The sequence below is a fragment of the Salarias fasciatus genome, chromosome 20 (assembly GCF_902148845.1).
Source record: "Salarias fasciatus chromosome 20, fSalaFa1.1, whole genome shotgun sequence".
NCBI classification, from domain to species: domain Eukaryota; kingdom Metazoa; phylum Chordata; class Actinopteri; order Blenniiformes; family Blenniidae; genus Salarias; species Salarias fasciatus.
This window is the reverse complement of record NC_043764.1, coordinates 9,614,439-9,631,441: the sequence shown is the minus strand read 5'-3', so window position 1 is coordinate 9,631,441 and position 17,003 is coordinate 9,614,439. Positions and strand designations below refer to the sequence as shown.

General features: G+C 44.4%; 1 protein-coding gene across 2 annotated transcripts in view; it reads left to right on the top strand.

Moving 5' to 3' along the window:
* Positions 1-17,003, top strand: part of prdm16 (PR domain containing 16) — a 175,731-nt gene that overhangs the window by 128,103 nt on the left and 30,625 nt on the right. For both annotated transcript variants that reach the window (XM_030119689.1, XM_030119690.1), the window contains exon 4: positions 15,778-15,918. In XM_030119689.1, the coding sequence (XP_029975549.1) occupies positions 15,778-15,918 (141 nt within the window). The remainder of the gene's footprint in view (positions 1-15,777; positions 15,919-17,003) is intronic.

The following is a 17,003-nucleotide window of genomic DNA, read 5'->3' as shown; positions in this document are numbered from 1 at the left end:
GTTTTTGCTTTCTAACAAAGCTAAACTGATGTGTAATGGTTCGAAGTCATGATCGCTGGCCTTCCACCCATGCACACACGGAAAACATGCAAACTGCACATAACACAAGAAGTCCAGATTCATTTAAGGGATGGTACATGGAAATACTAATAGTATTAAATGTCACTATCAGCTTACAAGGTCCTATTTTTTGAGGAAACATTTCTTCTATCAGCTCCTCAGGTATTAATTTTGAGGATTTCTGCCGTCTTGCTTCACTTTGAATTACACGAATTATGAAAAGCCATCAGGCACAGGTCCATTTCTCTCTGTTGTCTCTCTGTTGCCACAAACACACGGCTCCGCTGAAGGGAACAAGAGGTCCTGAAGTTTATGCTGGCATTTAATGGCAGGTACCGGCAGAGCCAGTGGGCCATCTTGGCCACTGACCTGGAAAATGTTACCTTTCGAGGGGTGATGATGTGGGATTGGAGATTTTGCTCCAGAGAAGAAACTGTTTACTTATGAAGACGATGCACTCTGGAAATGAGGCAGAATTAGTGGAAAGTGTTGAAAAGCACTGCAAAGTTGGAATGTTTGCTTTGTGAATAAGATGAGATCTCTGACTCCATCGTGAAGCCCAAAACTCAAACCCCCCCAGCCATGAGACCTCTGAATGTGTCTTTGTGAGTGGACACACACACACACACACACACTCACACACACACGCACACAGGCCAGATGTCCATTTGGCCTTGATCTCTAATTTCATGCGATTTCTGAACATCCCTCTCTCCCGGATTACAGCCACCGCTTCGAGGACCTGTTGATACCTGCAATCCAAAACACACACACATTCACATATACACACATCTATTCATTCATCTATTTATCTTTATTTTTATCTCAGCCTTTGCAGAAGCTTTTCCTTCTTATGAAAGTCAGAGGAGACTCAGTACTTTGTGCAGCGTATGTTGATTCACCTGATGAGGAACTCAAGCTTAAAGGACTCTTTTAGAGACGAGCAGCCTCAGCAGCACTGCTCCCATTTTCTGTGAAAGGATATTCCTCTGTCACGTACTGTACGCTGCTCCGTGCTCCCAGGCTCTTGGGTGTGTGCACACGGAGGTTATCACTCAGCCTTGCTCTAATTAAAGTCTGGGCCACAGGGGAAAAAAGATACATGTTTTAAGGCCACGGTGAATATCATAATGTGGGTCTTTCCAAAAATCCTGACCTTAGAGGTGAAAAATCAGGAGAACATGCACAGGCAACCTTCAGAACATATTAGATGTGACAGATTTCGACTCCGACGGTCTGTTGTGGGATTAGAGCGAGCCACACCAGAGCTGCGTGTGGGTCTGTTGTCTCTGTGTGTGTCTGGGAGCTAAAGTTTAAACGATAACAGCTCCGTTTTTTTGAGGCTAAACGGTCTCACTCTGATACAGTAACACGTTTTAGCGCACACCCGAGGTCACCAACCAAATTCTGTGACTCGTTGGCCTTTTCCCTGCGCGAAGCATTCCACGGATCAGCGAGCCCATCAGCCTCCACGCTCCTCCTCTTTGCTCAAATCTCAGCAATTATATTTGACATGTAACATCAATAATCTCATTTATTTTCTTGCCCCCCCTCCCTCCATCTCTCTAACACACACACAGACACTCATACCTGCGTGCACACACAGAAAGGTTCACTCGCTCCCATTCTCTTATCTGTGTCTGCAGGAAATGTGAGCTACGCCGCATTCGATAAAAACAATTTTTTGCACCATTGATCCCACGACACTTGTTTCACCCTCCTGTTTTTTTTTGTTTTGTTTTTTTTTTCTCCTCCTCCTGGTCCGCCTATATGAAAATGGTATTTCTGGAGGTTTTTGTTGTCCAGCGATGGAGTAAATGTTAGGTGATGGCTGCGTTTCATAAAGAGCAGCGGGAGAAAGACTGTGACAATTCATACCGAGATGAAATGAAACGCCAAAAGAAAAAAAAAAAAAAGAAGAAGAAAAAACTCACCACAGGCACAACTGGAGAGGGGGCCTCTCACATAGGATGCATTTCCTAGTATATCTGCGCCAGCCACGTACATATGGTTCAGTGTGTGCACATACAGGTGAGGCAGAATGGGCCTGTGTGAATCTGTTGACGGCCGCCGCGGTCTCACGCGGACACTGTGGGTATTGTCTCGTCGGAGTGGAGAAGCCAGGCGGGCTCAGTGGGCGCCACTTTCAGCTCCCTTCACCACACCGCAGCAGATCAATATAGCTGAAGTCACCCACCTCCACACGCTCGGCCTCTGTAATCATTCCCCACACTGTGTTCTGCTTGACTCCCTCCATCGGCCAGGTTGTTGTTTATCCTATTATAGCCCTAATTGCCATGCTTATGGTAACCTTTCTCCGGCTTGCAACCCCCAGCAATAAACTAATGGGCAATAGCACATGAAGGCTAATGCAGCCCGGCTCATTTGGCCAGGCTTATATGCCCACATGGACACCTCACAGCAGCACAATACCCACGTCCATCATTCTCCCACCGCCGTTTCCCTCCCCTCCTTCATTCCTTTCACAGTTAGCTAGCATTTGCACTCAGTGCGCTGTGTGGCACAGAAGCATATTGCACCTAATGAGTTACCTTAGTGTTCTCAACGCCGCGGCTTTTTAATTAGTGTCGCGGCGCTAAGTGTCCTATATGAGCCCCTTCCCGAGCCCACTTTCTTGTCATCCATCATCCTTTTTTCTTTTGTTTGCCTTTCATTTGCATATATGCAGCAACCTCAAATTAGCTAGCGGCTCGTTAATTGCACATGCGGGGAAGTAAATGGATGGTGATACGGTGGGGTAGAGGTGCAATCAACATGTTTACCTTCTAAATACCCCCCAGGACCACTGAGCTCCAGCACGCGGGGAGGTCACAGTGAATACGCCCCTCTGGCTAAAAAGATCCAATGTGCTGTTTTGGAATAATTAGTACAGCTAACAAGCTCAAGCCCACATTAGTAGAGACAAATGAAAATCCAGTTTGTGTGTTTTATTGTGGTTAAAGGATGCTTGAAAGCATGTTTGTGATGCGTTCAAATGAGGAAATGGAGACAAAGATGCAGAAATCAGTCAATAGTTTTGTTATGCATGCATCTTTGATGATATTTTATCCATGTGTGGCTGATCCGCCACAGGGTAGACACACACACACACACACACACAAACACACGCATGTGTTTGGACTGGAGAAGGACACATCTATCTGTCATCAAATTAAAATACTTTCTATTGACTTTTCAAAGTCTATTAAATTAAGTTTGTTATGCTTGTATTGACGGCTTGTGGCTGATCGATGGACAGTCAATAATAGATAACGATGTCTAAGTGCTGAGAGATGACCTTCTGCACCTCTGGTGTCCTCGGTGTTATTGATCAAACTCAAACAGGCCCACAGGTCAGCTGGTGTTCACTGGATGCACCTACTTCTCTGATGTCAGATGAAAACCTCAAATCACCACACCTGAAGCATTTTTTAGTGACAGTTTTTGTTTTTCAAAGCAGCTAACTTTAACTGAATATCCGATTTATTGAAGAAAAAAAAAAGGTCAACTTTGGCTTTTCACTCAGTTTAATGTATGAGTTTTAGCTCCGTGGAAATTAACTGTGCTCTGAATCTATAATTAAAGGCTTTATTAGTGTCAAAATAGAAACACAGTGGTCACTTAATCATCAAAAAGAAATTGGAGTGTGTCGCCACCGTCACTCTGACTGATGTCCTGTTTTTCATGTTTAGTAAGGACAATGTGAGGAGAATTATTTTTAAAGCGGGTTCTTTGATCACGCTGTCCTCTCAGGAAAACGCCTGATGTGTTCACTGTTATGAAAACGATCCTCAGGATGAGTAAATCGCAGGATATGATCACGAGGAGACGGACGTGGCTGACAGCTGAGGTTTCTGGTTCCCAGTATGGGCTCCGTGGTCTCCTCTGGAGGTTTTGTCAAATTGGGATTAGCACATGCTGACTAGAACCATGATTTGTTTGTATCTTGGCGAGAATGAGCATGTTTAACTTCTGATCAGAGATCAGAGATGAGGTTCACAGCCTGCCTTACAGCCTGAGGTTAGACCCCTCACACTACTTCATGTGGAGAAAAGATACTCTTCTAAACATTTTAATTTACATTAAGCATTAACATTGTTTGTTGCTGTGTATTTTTTTTTTTAAGGCACAGGTTTCGGATTTATTTTGACTTCCAGTGCCAACAACTTAGTCGGTTAACTTGTCTGAGGACTCATGTGCTCGATTCACTGAGACTTTTTCATCAGACCAACATTTTTGCATCCTTTCAGACTGAATCCCGCGTGATTGATTTCTCTTTTGTTCAACTCTCAGCAACACGGAACATATCTTCTCAAGAGAAAAGCAGTAACGCCGCGTTCTGTTCTGTTCCTGCTCAGTTTTGTGTTTCTTATCCACATCAGCGCGTTTAACAGCCTCACTGTGTGAGGCATGTCGCTGTTTGTTCCCACTGCTGATTGGCCAATTAAGCCTGATTGTGTTCCTTTAGGGAAGTATTCTCCAAGAGTTGTTAACGAATAGCCAAATTATTCCGGCGCTTTTAATGTGACCGTAGGGAGCCCAGGACCACTCCAAAAAAGTTTTTTTGTTCTTCGCAATACCACAAGTAAGTTGTAATGACACCATTATTCGTCAGAGGATAGTTTGAAAGTCATTGTTATTTTGCTGAGGTGATTTTAATGGTGACTTTTATGCCGTGGGCCGTTTCAGCTTTAATGAGAAGTTTCCAGGTGGGAGTTAAACTTGGGCGTGCGCCCTCTCTCCGTCCTTCATGACCTTTTTTGTACCCAGTTAAACTTTGCGTACTTTCATCCATTTGTTTCTCCTGCATTGAAATGAATAAAATATCGCAATGAATAATGTATAAACACCACATTTTACTCTTCATACACGGAGAAAATCTCCTGCAACATGCTGTGGATGCTACGATATGCTGCATTAAGGCAGCTGTGAGCTGTGCAGTCCGTGTGTGCATGTGTGTGTGTGTGTGTGTGTGTGTGCATGCATGTGTGTTATGAGCTCTAAAGAAGTGGATGTAGTCTGACATGTTTTAGACGGTAATAGAGTCATATGTTGGGTTACCCCCCCAGTAATCCTGCGCCGTCTCCTCACTGAGTGTGTGTGTGTGTGTGTGTGTCTGTGTGTGTGTGTGTGATTGATGATGCTACTAATGGTGTGTCTAAACACTGGCTGCCCAGTTATCTCTTATCTGACAGAGAGGAGAAGGCTTGTGTCAACAGCTGCTCCTCCTCCTCATTTATCTCCGGGTCCCTTCATCTTTTCCTCGCCGTCGTTTCCTTCTCACAAATCCAGGAGTTTCTCTGTATTTTTTTTTTTTTTTTTTTATTGCTGTGTGGGATTATCGCTTAGTTTAACAGGAAATAGCGGAACATGCAGTTCAGGTACAGCTGCAGAGATCCTTCATAGATGGTGTTTCAATACATAAATCAATGTATTCAGCAGTATTGGCGTAGCCTCATTTCACACAGTTTTTAGACACGTAGTAAGACAAAGCTAATAAGGATAATAACAGAAGTAACGCAAAACAGATACTGAGGTAGAAAAAGCTTATTTTCTGTATTGTCCTATTTCATTTGTATAGTAAATTTAAAATACGGTAATAAAGCTGTAGTACTGTTTAACTTTTCTCATCCGTCACTTATTTACTTTATTATCCTGCTCTCATTCAGGCCAGTTAGGGGTCTTTCTGTGTGACGTTTGCATGTTCTCTCTGTGAGTGAGCAGCTTTTCTCCCACAGTCCCACACAGAGTGATTATATTTGATGAGAAAGGAACTCAAGCCTTTTTTTTTTTTCTTTCTTTTTTTTTGTAGCTCCGCTATGGCCTTCATCTCCTCCCTGGCCTCAATCACCTTAATGTGCCTGTTCAGCCATTACCGTGTCTGAGGGAGACCCACATCCATCTGTCCCTCCATATATCCCATCACACATTAAAAGGCAGATTGATAGCCATCAGGCCGGTCTGGGCCACTGACACACTCTTAATATCGCCTGTAACAGAAACCAGATGGCTACAGGGCTCGTCTGCGACGCACGCACGATACACACTGCCACCCGCGGCCCGCTCCACCGTTTCCCACTCTCTCAGGAAAAGGGATGAGCGGTCTTAATTAAAAGTTAAATATATGGGCCTCTGGGTGGAGGTGGTCGAGCGGGATCCATTACCTGCGCGCTGGGGCCCTCCGGAGCCGGGGTGAGGGTGAAGGGTGTACCGAGGAGATGGGAAATGAGGAAGCGGGGAGGAGGCGAGCCTGGCCGCTCTGCATCCTGGGTAACTATAAAAACTAAGCTTAGGAAAGGGAAAGAAATTCAACATGAGGTGATAGCCGCGGGCGCTAAAGCTCGCGCAGAACTCAGCGCTGGCCAGGAGGTGCGAACCATGATCTCAATAGCTGTATTGTGTTCACACTTGAACCGGGGCCAAAAATCCTGTGAAATATCAGAGCAGAAAGAGGGAGAGAGAAGTGTGGAAGTGAAACAATGGTTTACACAACAGTGAAATAGGTCTTTTCCTCTGTTTCTCGCCAGCAGGCCTGATATTCGCAGAGAGGAAGCTTTATTAGGCCCCGTTGTCCTGGCTAGTGTCAGCCGGTGATGTGAGGGAGAGAGGAGCCGCCGTGGGGAAGCGTGACGGACAGATTTCTTTATATATATATATAAACCTCGATGAGGAAAAGAACATTTCCTATTATATTTATGAATAGAGAATAAATTCTTAATTTAAAAGAAATCTTAAATGCCAGACACTTTTTTTCTTGTAACGATTGTTTTTTTTAATGAGAGAAGACTTATGAGGAATAATTGGATGACGTGACGGAGGACCGCATCCTGGCTGCAGAGTCCAGGTGAGGAGGGGCAGTGTGGAGGTGTTGAGAGGAGGAGGTGGAGTCTGCTGGTTACAGTAAACAAAAGGTTCGGCTCAGATGGTTCTAATAATCCGGCCTGCAGCCACACAGGGGCTCTGCCACATGCTGTCCTGGACAGCTGCTGTGAAGCGCTACTTCTCTCTCTCTCTCTCTCTCTCTCTCTCTCTCTAGCACTCGTTTACTGCACAATGCATGACTGTTGATGTGGGCGAACAAATTCAAGCCTCCTGGAGAAACTCAGGTGGACCCCGTGGCACCTCTGATGATCAGCAGAAAGAAAGGGAACAATAGAGAAATAAATATGCGACCACGCAGCTTTCTCCACTGAGACGCATCGAAAGCAGTATTTACAGGAGACGGTTGGAGACAGATGTGACATCTTCTGTTCTGTGTCACTCAGCTTCTTGGAGATTCGGGGAATGAGGCAGTCGATGGGTTAAATGCGGAGTTGATACTCAGCAGCAGCAGAGACACGGAGGGAAAAATGTCTCTCAGTTCACGTTCGAATCGTCTGGCTTGCATCACAAAAATACGACAATGAATGAAAAGTTATAAGTGTGTCTCTTTGACGTTTGCCTTTCATGTTTTTCGTTTTTGAGTCTATAAATGAACTCAGCCTGTGAATGATGAAACCTGTTTGTAGAACACAAACTAGGAGAACTGAACCTTATTCAGGAAAAAAAAAAATCCACTGTGGAGACGAACATTGTGTTTCTTGCGGTTTATTTCACTACTTTACAAGCGAACATCAGAACTACACTGGAAAACTTTACCATTCTTCCTTCACTCCTAATGTGTTCATCTGTCAGAATGAAAGAATGAAACTTGAACAATCAGCTATAAATAATATTGCCAATCATATTGAAAAAAAGAAATAAATTAGCTGTGTTTTTCTTGTCACATGAAACAAAACAATTGAATATTTACTTATTTAAGGAGGAATAGAATAGCTCAAACAGTGAATGTTTAAGGCGGCATTCCTCCTTTAAAAGCTGTTATGATAAGATTTTGCTCCACCTCTCATCTTTCCATGGCCTGCCTCGGAAGTATTCCTTTATTGGGGTGTTAATAAATAATTGATAGTGTTACGTGCTCTACAAATTAGTCCAGAGCACCACTTCCCTATTTGTGTTTGCACAGTTCCAGGAATTGTCCCGGTCTGTGCTCCGGGCCCGATGTCAGTCGATAGAGTGGAGGTCAGGTCGTGTCGGTGTTGAATGCAGGCTTCCTTGTCTCATTATTATTTGTCATTATTCTTGGCACGGACGGATTAGATTTGACTGATTTAGCTGCTTTGCTCAAGCTCAGGAAATTTTGCATTGTGGCTGTAATATTTTATCTTTGAGAAAAACAGAGGCAGTTTGGCCTTTAATTTGAAGATCCGTACTTCAGAGTCCTTATTTGGGCATTTTGATGGAGAAATATATGATGCTTACACATTATTCATGCCTTGTTTTAAAGCTCACTGCTCAATGGATAATCCACGACCGTCCCCGGCTTAGTTAGGTGCTTCCTTCAAACCTCATAAACACGCATTACGTCTTCCTCTCATTTCTTTATGAGCCCGTTTTCTCACGTTCTGCTCCTCTTCCCATTAAACGGACGAAGCTTCTTCGCCGATTGTGCCGACGTGCACGCTTCCGCTTGTCAAACACATTAGCCTGGCTGTTATCCTTCTTCAAACGCCACCGACAGTGTGTGACCCTGATATACTGTTCCTGTTTCTCCCCGTTTACGCTGCACCTGCTTCGCCGTAATGAGCCAATATATCTACTCACTAATTGCCCTAAATACATATCACAAAGAGCTGTCTGTAAATGGCCGAGCAACCGTAAAACAGACATAGCATGATGGCAACCGCTGTGTGCACGCACGCACACACACACACACATACACATACACACACACACTTGTACAATAAACTTACTATGCATGCATAAAACGCACACAGGTATAAAGTCACTTACACCTGCACGTACACACAACATGTAAACCTTGGCACACACACTGTTGCACACACACACACACACACCCCCATCCAACCTTTTAACAAGGGGCCATAAATAACACAAAGCCATTTCATTAACGAGGTCCAGGCTGCAAACTGGCTGCATGTCTTCTTTTAAAGCCCGCACACTTCCTGCTTTAAGCTACCCGAACCTGGCAACCCTTGCACATGGCAACCTGCTCGTTCAGATGAGAGGTGGCACGTTTCAGGGTGACACATCTAAAGAGTCTGTCTCCGATTATGCAACGAGACACCAAACCAAGTCTGTCAGATTGTTACTCATTACAAAAGGGTTCCCATCTGTCTTCTGTATCGCTGTATCCAAATCAGGAGGCAGAGTTCATCATGAGACGATAATACAAAAATGCTAAACAGTCATTATCAGTAATATCTCATTAAAAAAGAATAAATCAGAACTTTAGGAAGTTCAGAATTTGACCAAACATGCTTCCTGTAAGAGAAAGTTTGTGGACAGTGCAGTATGGCTCAAGCTCTGGTTGTGTCAGTTACTGATATGTGACACTGGCACATTAATGGTAGATTATTACATTGTCTGAGAGTTCAGCACAATATCTAATAATACTAATAACAAAAACACAAACTGTCGCTATAAAGTACATGTTTACATCCATTCTGTTATCGTCAGTCATGCAGCTTCTACCATATCGAACTCATCTGAAGTTAAATCCTTCCACATGAAAACTGCCGTTTGGGTTCTGATCGACTTTTAAGTGATAGTTAGATAGATGGAGCTGGAACAAAATGAGATCTGACTCAGCCGTGATGTGGAGGGTGTGGGAGATCGACGCAGGGACTTTTCACATGTGTGTTTTCGGCGTGGCACATGCACACTGACCGCAAATGATAGCTGTGCGACGGCGACTGCAGAGACGCTGATTTAATAGAGGCAAGTTGGGTCATTAGTGAGCGGGGCCACAGTCTGACACTCACACTGCATGTAGATACACACACACGCACACACACATACATACACAATCACACTACAACCCAGATGGCTTTTACAAGGCCCCAGGCCCTCCCTGGCCTGCACGCCTGGTTTTTAATTATGTCGATGGCTGCCCTGGCCAGATAAAATGGGTCACATTTAACACGCCTTCACTCACCTTCACACACATACACACACACACACACACACACACACACACACACACACACTCACACACCCCATGCACACCCCAACACCTTGCATACGTGCATTTTACTGCAGTGATACACTGCAACCCGTACAAGGTATAGACTGTTTAGTGGCTGAAAAGAGACAAACAATAAATATGACATCAGTGTGTGTGTGTGTGTGTGTGTGTGTGTGTGTGTGTGTGTGTGTGTGTGTGGATTTACAACCTGTTTCCTTTTTAGCTGTCATTAGGCTGCCAGACATGGCTACACAGGTGTACTGTTACCAGCATTGGTAATAGGTTTCTCTAGCACATGCTCTCACACACACACACACACACACACACACACACACACACACACACACTTTTTAAAGGCCCAATCTATACTCACAGTATGGCTCCTCCTGATAAAATGCTTTGACTCTGCTACTGCCTCCTCATTTTTACCCCATGTATGATTATTTATTCTAAGATTTTGATGCATGTTAACTTATTTTGTGTGAAAAACGGTCGATGATCTAAGAATGTCACTGTAGTTTATTTGAGGTGATCACTTTTTGATCTGTAGCTTTGTTTTGTTGAGCTTGAAGGCAGCAAAGAAAGGATTTGGATCGAAGATTTGACATGTTTATAATGACAGGATGTAAAGCATTCACACCGCCTGTTTTATGACTTTATAAATACTACATACCATGTGGTTGAAAACAGGAGTAATAATTAAGCAAAATACAGTAAAATCTTCAATCAGTATCTTTAACATATGTGTTCTTTCTCCTACATCAATTCAACATTTAGTAAGTGATCCGGTGTCCATGCTACCATACTATATCCTCAGTTTTATGGATATAAGAAACAGTAAGAAATCAAAATATCATAATTTAATCTTTAATTCCTTAATGTGGAAAAGTTAGAATAAAAATATAATGGTGATGCACAAATTCTTTTTTACAGACTTGCAGAAATGATGATGAGGATCATTAGTTTTGTTTTTTCTAAATGTTTCACAGAATTTCACGAGGCTTTGGCGTTATTTCTGCTCACATTCACTCACATCTGTCAAAAAGTGAAATCTCACATTCAGTTTATACATACTTCATCCAGAATATTATCCTTTATACCTCTGTCCATCCATCATCATTTTCTCCCTCCTAAAATCCTCTGATCTGAATAAATATGAAATATTTCTTTTATTTCTCTTGCCTTTCTGCTAAAATGTAAAGTTTTATTTTTTTTTCGGGGAGGGATCCCTTGAGTGAATGTCCACCGTTCACACTCCTCGGTGTGCACAATGTCACACACAAACGCACACAAACACGGCCAGACGTACGCTCATTTAGAGCGCTGAGTGATGAGGCAGGGTAGGCTCTTCTCTGCAGGCCCCCATCCATCACACACAAACACATCGGAGGCCGTTGTGATCTGTACTCTGTCAGCCGCTTTATTAGTCTGCCTGTGCGTGCGTGCGTGCGTGCGTGCGTGCGTGCGTGTGAAGCGGGGGCCTCTAAACTGGAAACAGACCCATTTCCAGAAAGGATACACACTCTAACACACACTTCTTTATTCCTTGTTAGTCGTCCTGCGCCTTAATTTGCAACACCTCTAACAACCAGCTCAGCAGCCCACTTCACAGCCACTCAATCTGTCACTGTCACTGCTCCGTTTCCATGACTGTCCCCCTCGTCAGCCTAAAGCAGTGTGTGTGTGTGTGTGTATGTGTGTTGTAGTGAATACCTGTATTACTTTGCCTACCGTTTTTATATTGTCTCCCACTATCCCATACTCATGTGTATGTGTGTGTGTGTGTGTGTGTGTGTGTGTGTACAGCTGCAGAGAGTGAGGGAAGTTTTATTTGCACTCCTGCTCAAGTACTGGGAGCCATCATGCCAGGTCTGCCCCCTACCTGTCTCAGGAAGAACTGCACATAATCCCACACTATCTTTTTTTTAATCCTGAGTTCTTTCACTCTCTGCTGCTTTTTCTGTCCATCTTCACTTATGCAGATAGATTAAAAGTGAATTTAATACCTAAAGGTAGTTTTATCTCAGCGTAACCCTGTTTTCATTTGTTTACAACCTCCTCTCCTTTTTTTTTTTTTTTTTTTTCATTTTATAGAGCTGCTTTCCTGTTTTCCACCGGCACAGTGTAAAGAAGTGTTTTACCTTATAAAGACACAGTTTCTCTAAATGCTGCTCTGGACAGCCTGAATCCAAACCGTTATATAAATGCAACTAATAGCAAGTAATCGCTGATTTCTCAATCCACTGGACACAGAATTACCTGAGAAACAAAGCTGTGTCTATTTTCTGACGACATTAGACAAGTGAGCGTGGATTTGCTGCATTTTTACAGCTTTCGAGCTACAGCACAGACTTTGTTCTGCACCGCATGTATACAAACGCATGCAAACTAGGGTGTGTTCACACACTGAAAGCCGGGGGAAGCGCAACAAAGCTCTGGGCTCACACTTCATAAAAAATATTCCCCGAGAGACACACAATAACCTGGCTGTTATGTCTCACGTGTTGCAAGACTGCTTCTATCTCCATCTCACATCAAACTCACAATCACCACTGTGCTCCGAGCTGCCATTTCCATTTTCTGCCCTCCGTCAAACAGAAAAATAATATGTACCTTGTCACCAACGTCTCCCCGTACAAGCAACTTTCCTCTACTAATTCAGCCCAGTGCGCCACACACACATCAGTCAGATGTAACTGGCGGAGGAGAGGGCATGCCGAGACAGCCATTAAAGGTTCCTGGCTGTCAAAGGTTCCCCTTTGTGTTGTGAGGAGCGATATAAGTGTCGTGCTCTTATCAGAGCTTCCTGTGGAGTTTGCTCTGCATCCTGTCCACTTAAAGCCGCTTCTCTTTCAGAGAAGTCTCATTGTGTCTGTGTGTGTGTGTGTGTGTGTGTGTGTGTGTGTGTGTGTGTGTGCGTATGTGTGAGAGAGTCTGTGTGTAACAAGTCAGTCACTTTGATACTTTTTAGTCAAGTCAAACTATGGGTCAAGTCTTAAATGGAAACTTGAATACATTCTATGAGTTTTGATTGAGGTCACGGTGCTGGATGTGTGTTTAAAGTTAGAAGGCAAGCTGTCATAAAAGTTTTCTTTCTGTCATTTTTTTTATTCTCTGCTCTTTTAACTCCGAGATTACGGGAATGGAATTACAATAATTTCCTTGAATGTGGCGGACTTATATTTAATAAAATACTAAGGGCTACTCATTTCATCAATTAAATAACCTTGATTACATGTTCATTTGATTTAGTTTTGATCTCATAATAGATTGACAATGAATAAGTGTGATGAGGAAGAGAAAGACATTGGTCCACTGATCAGAAATTCTGCAAACAAGCAAACTATTCAACATTTTATCGGAGCACCTGTGGGAGAAGGCGACTGGATTTTCCTGGAAAACACGAAGTAGCCAAGTTTGCGTTTGCTTGCTTTGTTTTGCTGAAATCCTTTCACACGTGGAGCTGATGATTTCCAGCCGGGTCCTCCACCTCCACCTCCACCTCCACCTCCTCCTCCTCCTCCTCCTCCTCCTCCTGCTCTGCCTCCTCTTCCTCCTCCTGCCATGTGGATGAAGGGAGTCAGGGTGGTGGGCAGTTGGACGGGATAAAAAAGAAAGGTAGAGGTAAATAAACAAACAATCAGCCGCGAGCTTGTTCTGGGTTCTCCTTCTCTGTTGCCCCTCATTTGAAGCCTTATAAATCAGGCTTCCACCCCGAGACAGGGTGTTAGCAGGCCTCTCAGACGCACACACATGCACGTACAAAACACACACACAATCCAAACAGGTCTGCTGCTCATTAAGGCTGTGATCAGACCCTCGGGTGTGTGTATATGAGAAGGGGTAGTTGTTGGGGGGGGGGGCGCAAAAGAAGATTGGGTGAACGCTGCCTTGCCCAATCGGTATCGCAGTGTTGTGTGTCAACTCAACCTCTATCTACCTCGATCCATAAACTCTTCCCCATGTGTCCAGAAAGCATGTAGAGTGTGTGTTGCAGCCCCTCCGTGACCCCCGCGACAAGTGCACTCTGACTCGGCTGGCTGCAGAAAAGGCCTGGGATGAAGTCAGTGTGGGTCTGCATGTGTTGAGGGGGTACGCCTGGTTAGTTTTCAGTAACTGCTTTCACACATAAAATAAAGGCCTGGACTCCATCAAGCAGAGTGTTTTAAAATCGCAAACCAGGAACAGGAGAGACAGTAGCTGTAAGACGTGAGGAATAGATTTCAGTCATTTTTTATTCATAAGCTCCTTGCGAAGGGCATTATCACAATATTTTCGCCCGAAAATCTTGGTGTGAATTATAGGAAACACATAACAGGAAGTGATTTGCGTAAACAACCTCCTTCCTCCACTCATACAATCACATTTACATAAGGAGCAGCCGTGGCTTTTATTTCAGGCTTGCGGAATGGGGAGTTTTCAAACACAGGTCAAGGTTTTAATCAATTATTTTTAGCCAGTGTGTATTGTTATTTGAAGAGAAGGTGCAGCGACTGAAGAGTGTGTAAACTCACACCTCACACTGCCGTTACCTCAAGCTGTTATACCTCAACAGGCATTGGCCTTAAACAGTTAGTGTATTTGTGTAAACAGGCGTTTCGGGCAAGTTCTCCACACTTCCATCCAGACCCTTTACGTATTTACTCACTAAACGAGGCACCTGCACCCCCACCCACAAAAATACACCTTCTGCACGCGTTTACACTTTACGAGCCGGAGGCGGGGGGGAAATCGCGAACAAGGCTGGAGAAAAGCGGCCAGTTAAGAGAAGTTCACGAACTTTGCACATCTAAAAATGTCAGAGGGTTCGTTGGTTCTTCTCTGTCACACCTCGATTTCCTTCGGCAGACATTTGACTGTGATTAGAAGTGCAGAGAGTCAGGCTGGGGGTCAGCGCTGAGCTCCAGCCAGCCTGATTGGGAGTTGTAATTAGAGGACTCGCTCTGTCTTGAGCCACTTCTCCCCGGAGGATTCGCACAGGCTCGGTATCAGCACGAAATCGGAGCTTTGACCTCGGGATGGTGGTGGAGAGGGGCTTCAACCGCCCACAGATTCCTCAAACCCCACCACATATACACACAAATACACAAGTCAGCTAAGAGGAGAAGAGTTTTCTGACTTTCTGTTTTGTAAATATTCTCATAATTGTCCAGAGTTTTCCTTCTTTCCTTATCATAATCTACAATTCAGTTAGGGTCTCCTTCTTCTTTAGAAAAAAAACAGAAAGGATTGTTTCTCCGCTCTGGTTTTCCCCCTCACTTTTCACCTCATAATAAGTCCCTCTTCTGTTCTTCTGCTCCTCCTCTTCCTCCTTCACCACTACCTCCATCCTCCCTCATTCTCTGTGAAAGCGGGTAACATGAGACCTGTTCCTGGGAGTCTCAGGGGGGCTGCAGGGGTTACAAAGGGTGATCAATATGTGCCAGAGAAAGTCTTTAGACAAGTGAAAGAAGCCACAGTTTGTCCTCTCCCTCCTTCCTGTTCTTCTTGTCAGCATTGACAAGGTTAGGCGGCCCTAACACCCGCCGACATGTTGGATCTGTGTGTCCGAAACTTCACTGACATCAAACCTCCTGCTGCAGCTGTTTTCTTTTTCTGATTTTTTTTTTATGCTATTTAAATATGAGTTTGCTGTCGTTTTGGTAAACTGTTTTTCCTCTTTTAATCTCTAACCTGTTGCCCTCCGACAGGTGGTCGACGACATGGGCAACGTCAAGTTTGCACTGGACACGGGTCCGGATGCCAGCGGCAGCAGCTGGCTCAAGTACGTCCGCTCCGCCCTGTCATTCGAGGAGCAGAACCTCGCCGCCTGTCACCTCACGGGAGACCAGGTGAGTGACATGACAGCACTGTCCTGCTTTTGGAGGCGGGAAAAAAAAAAAAAAAAAAAAAAAAACTCCAGCAGCAGCACCGTGTTTTCAGCAGGCGGCGGAGACAAGCGGGGGAGCAGCAGTTATTGCTTCCCATCCGCTAATAGTTGACACTGGATTGATGTGTGCGAGGGGGGGGGGGGGGTGCGCACACTAGTTTGTGTGTGTGTGTGTTTGCCATTGTGCTCGAAAAATGTGTGCGATGGTAATGACCCAGGGACGGCTCTATTGTGCGTCTGAGGCTGGGCCAGTTGCCAGTGCTGTTAAGAAATGACCCATGTAAAGAGGCTGAAGAATAGTCTGACACCCCCGAGTCCCATAATAGCCATTATCCGAGCCTCGCTCTTCTTCTGCGGAGGCAGCAGTCTCCCTTTCTTTTTTGCGTCTTATACCTCATTCTCTTTGTCCTCCTCTTTCTTAAAAAAAAAAGAAAAGGAAAATGAGCATGGCAGTGGATACTTTTGGAAAGACGCCCAGCCGTTGCCCATAAAACCCCAACTGCTTAACTAGACCCTAACCCTAACCCCACACAATGTGTGTGCCACAACGCACTGCTGCAGTGTATTAGCATATTTCTGTTTCTGTTTATCTTGCAGAGACTGTTTTACTTTGCTGACTCTTGTCCTAGTTTCCACAAATGAAACACTGCTGGTGTAACCCAGCTTTTACTTGACACACATTTCAGTTTCAGTTTAATTCAGATTTTTTTTTTTTTTTTTTTTTTTTTTTTTCCGGAGCGAGGACACAAGTGCAGAATTAAAGACATCGGGAGCATCCAAAGGAAACCGGGTGGAAACGTCACATAAAAACGAGATGAATTGACACCAGGGCAGAACTTCAGATGTGAAGGCAGTGTGACAAGTAGCCAAATTCATTCATACGACGCGGCTGTGTTTTTCCACATTCCTGTCACTCCGCTCTTATTTGTCTCCTAATCCCTGCCTACATGGCTCGTTCCCCTTCCCGTCTCGGCCTCCGGCCGCCTGTTCCTCGCTGACTTTGTCTCCTTTCTCTGTCCTCACGTCTTGATCTGCCACCTGTCACTC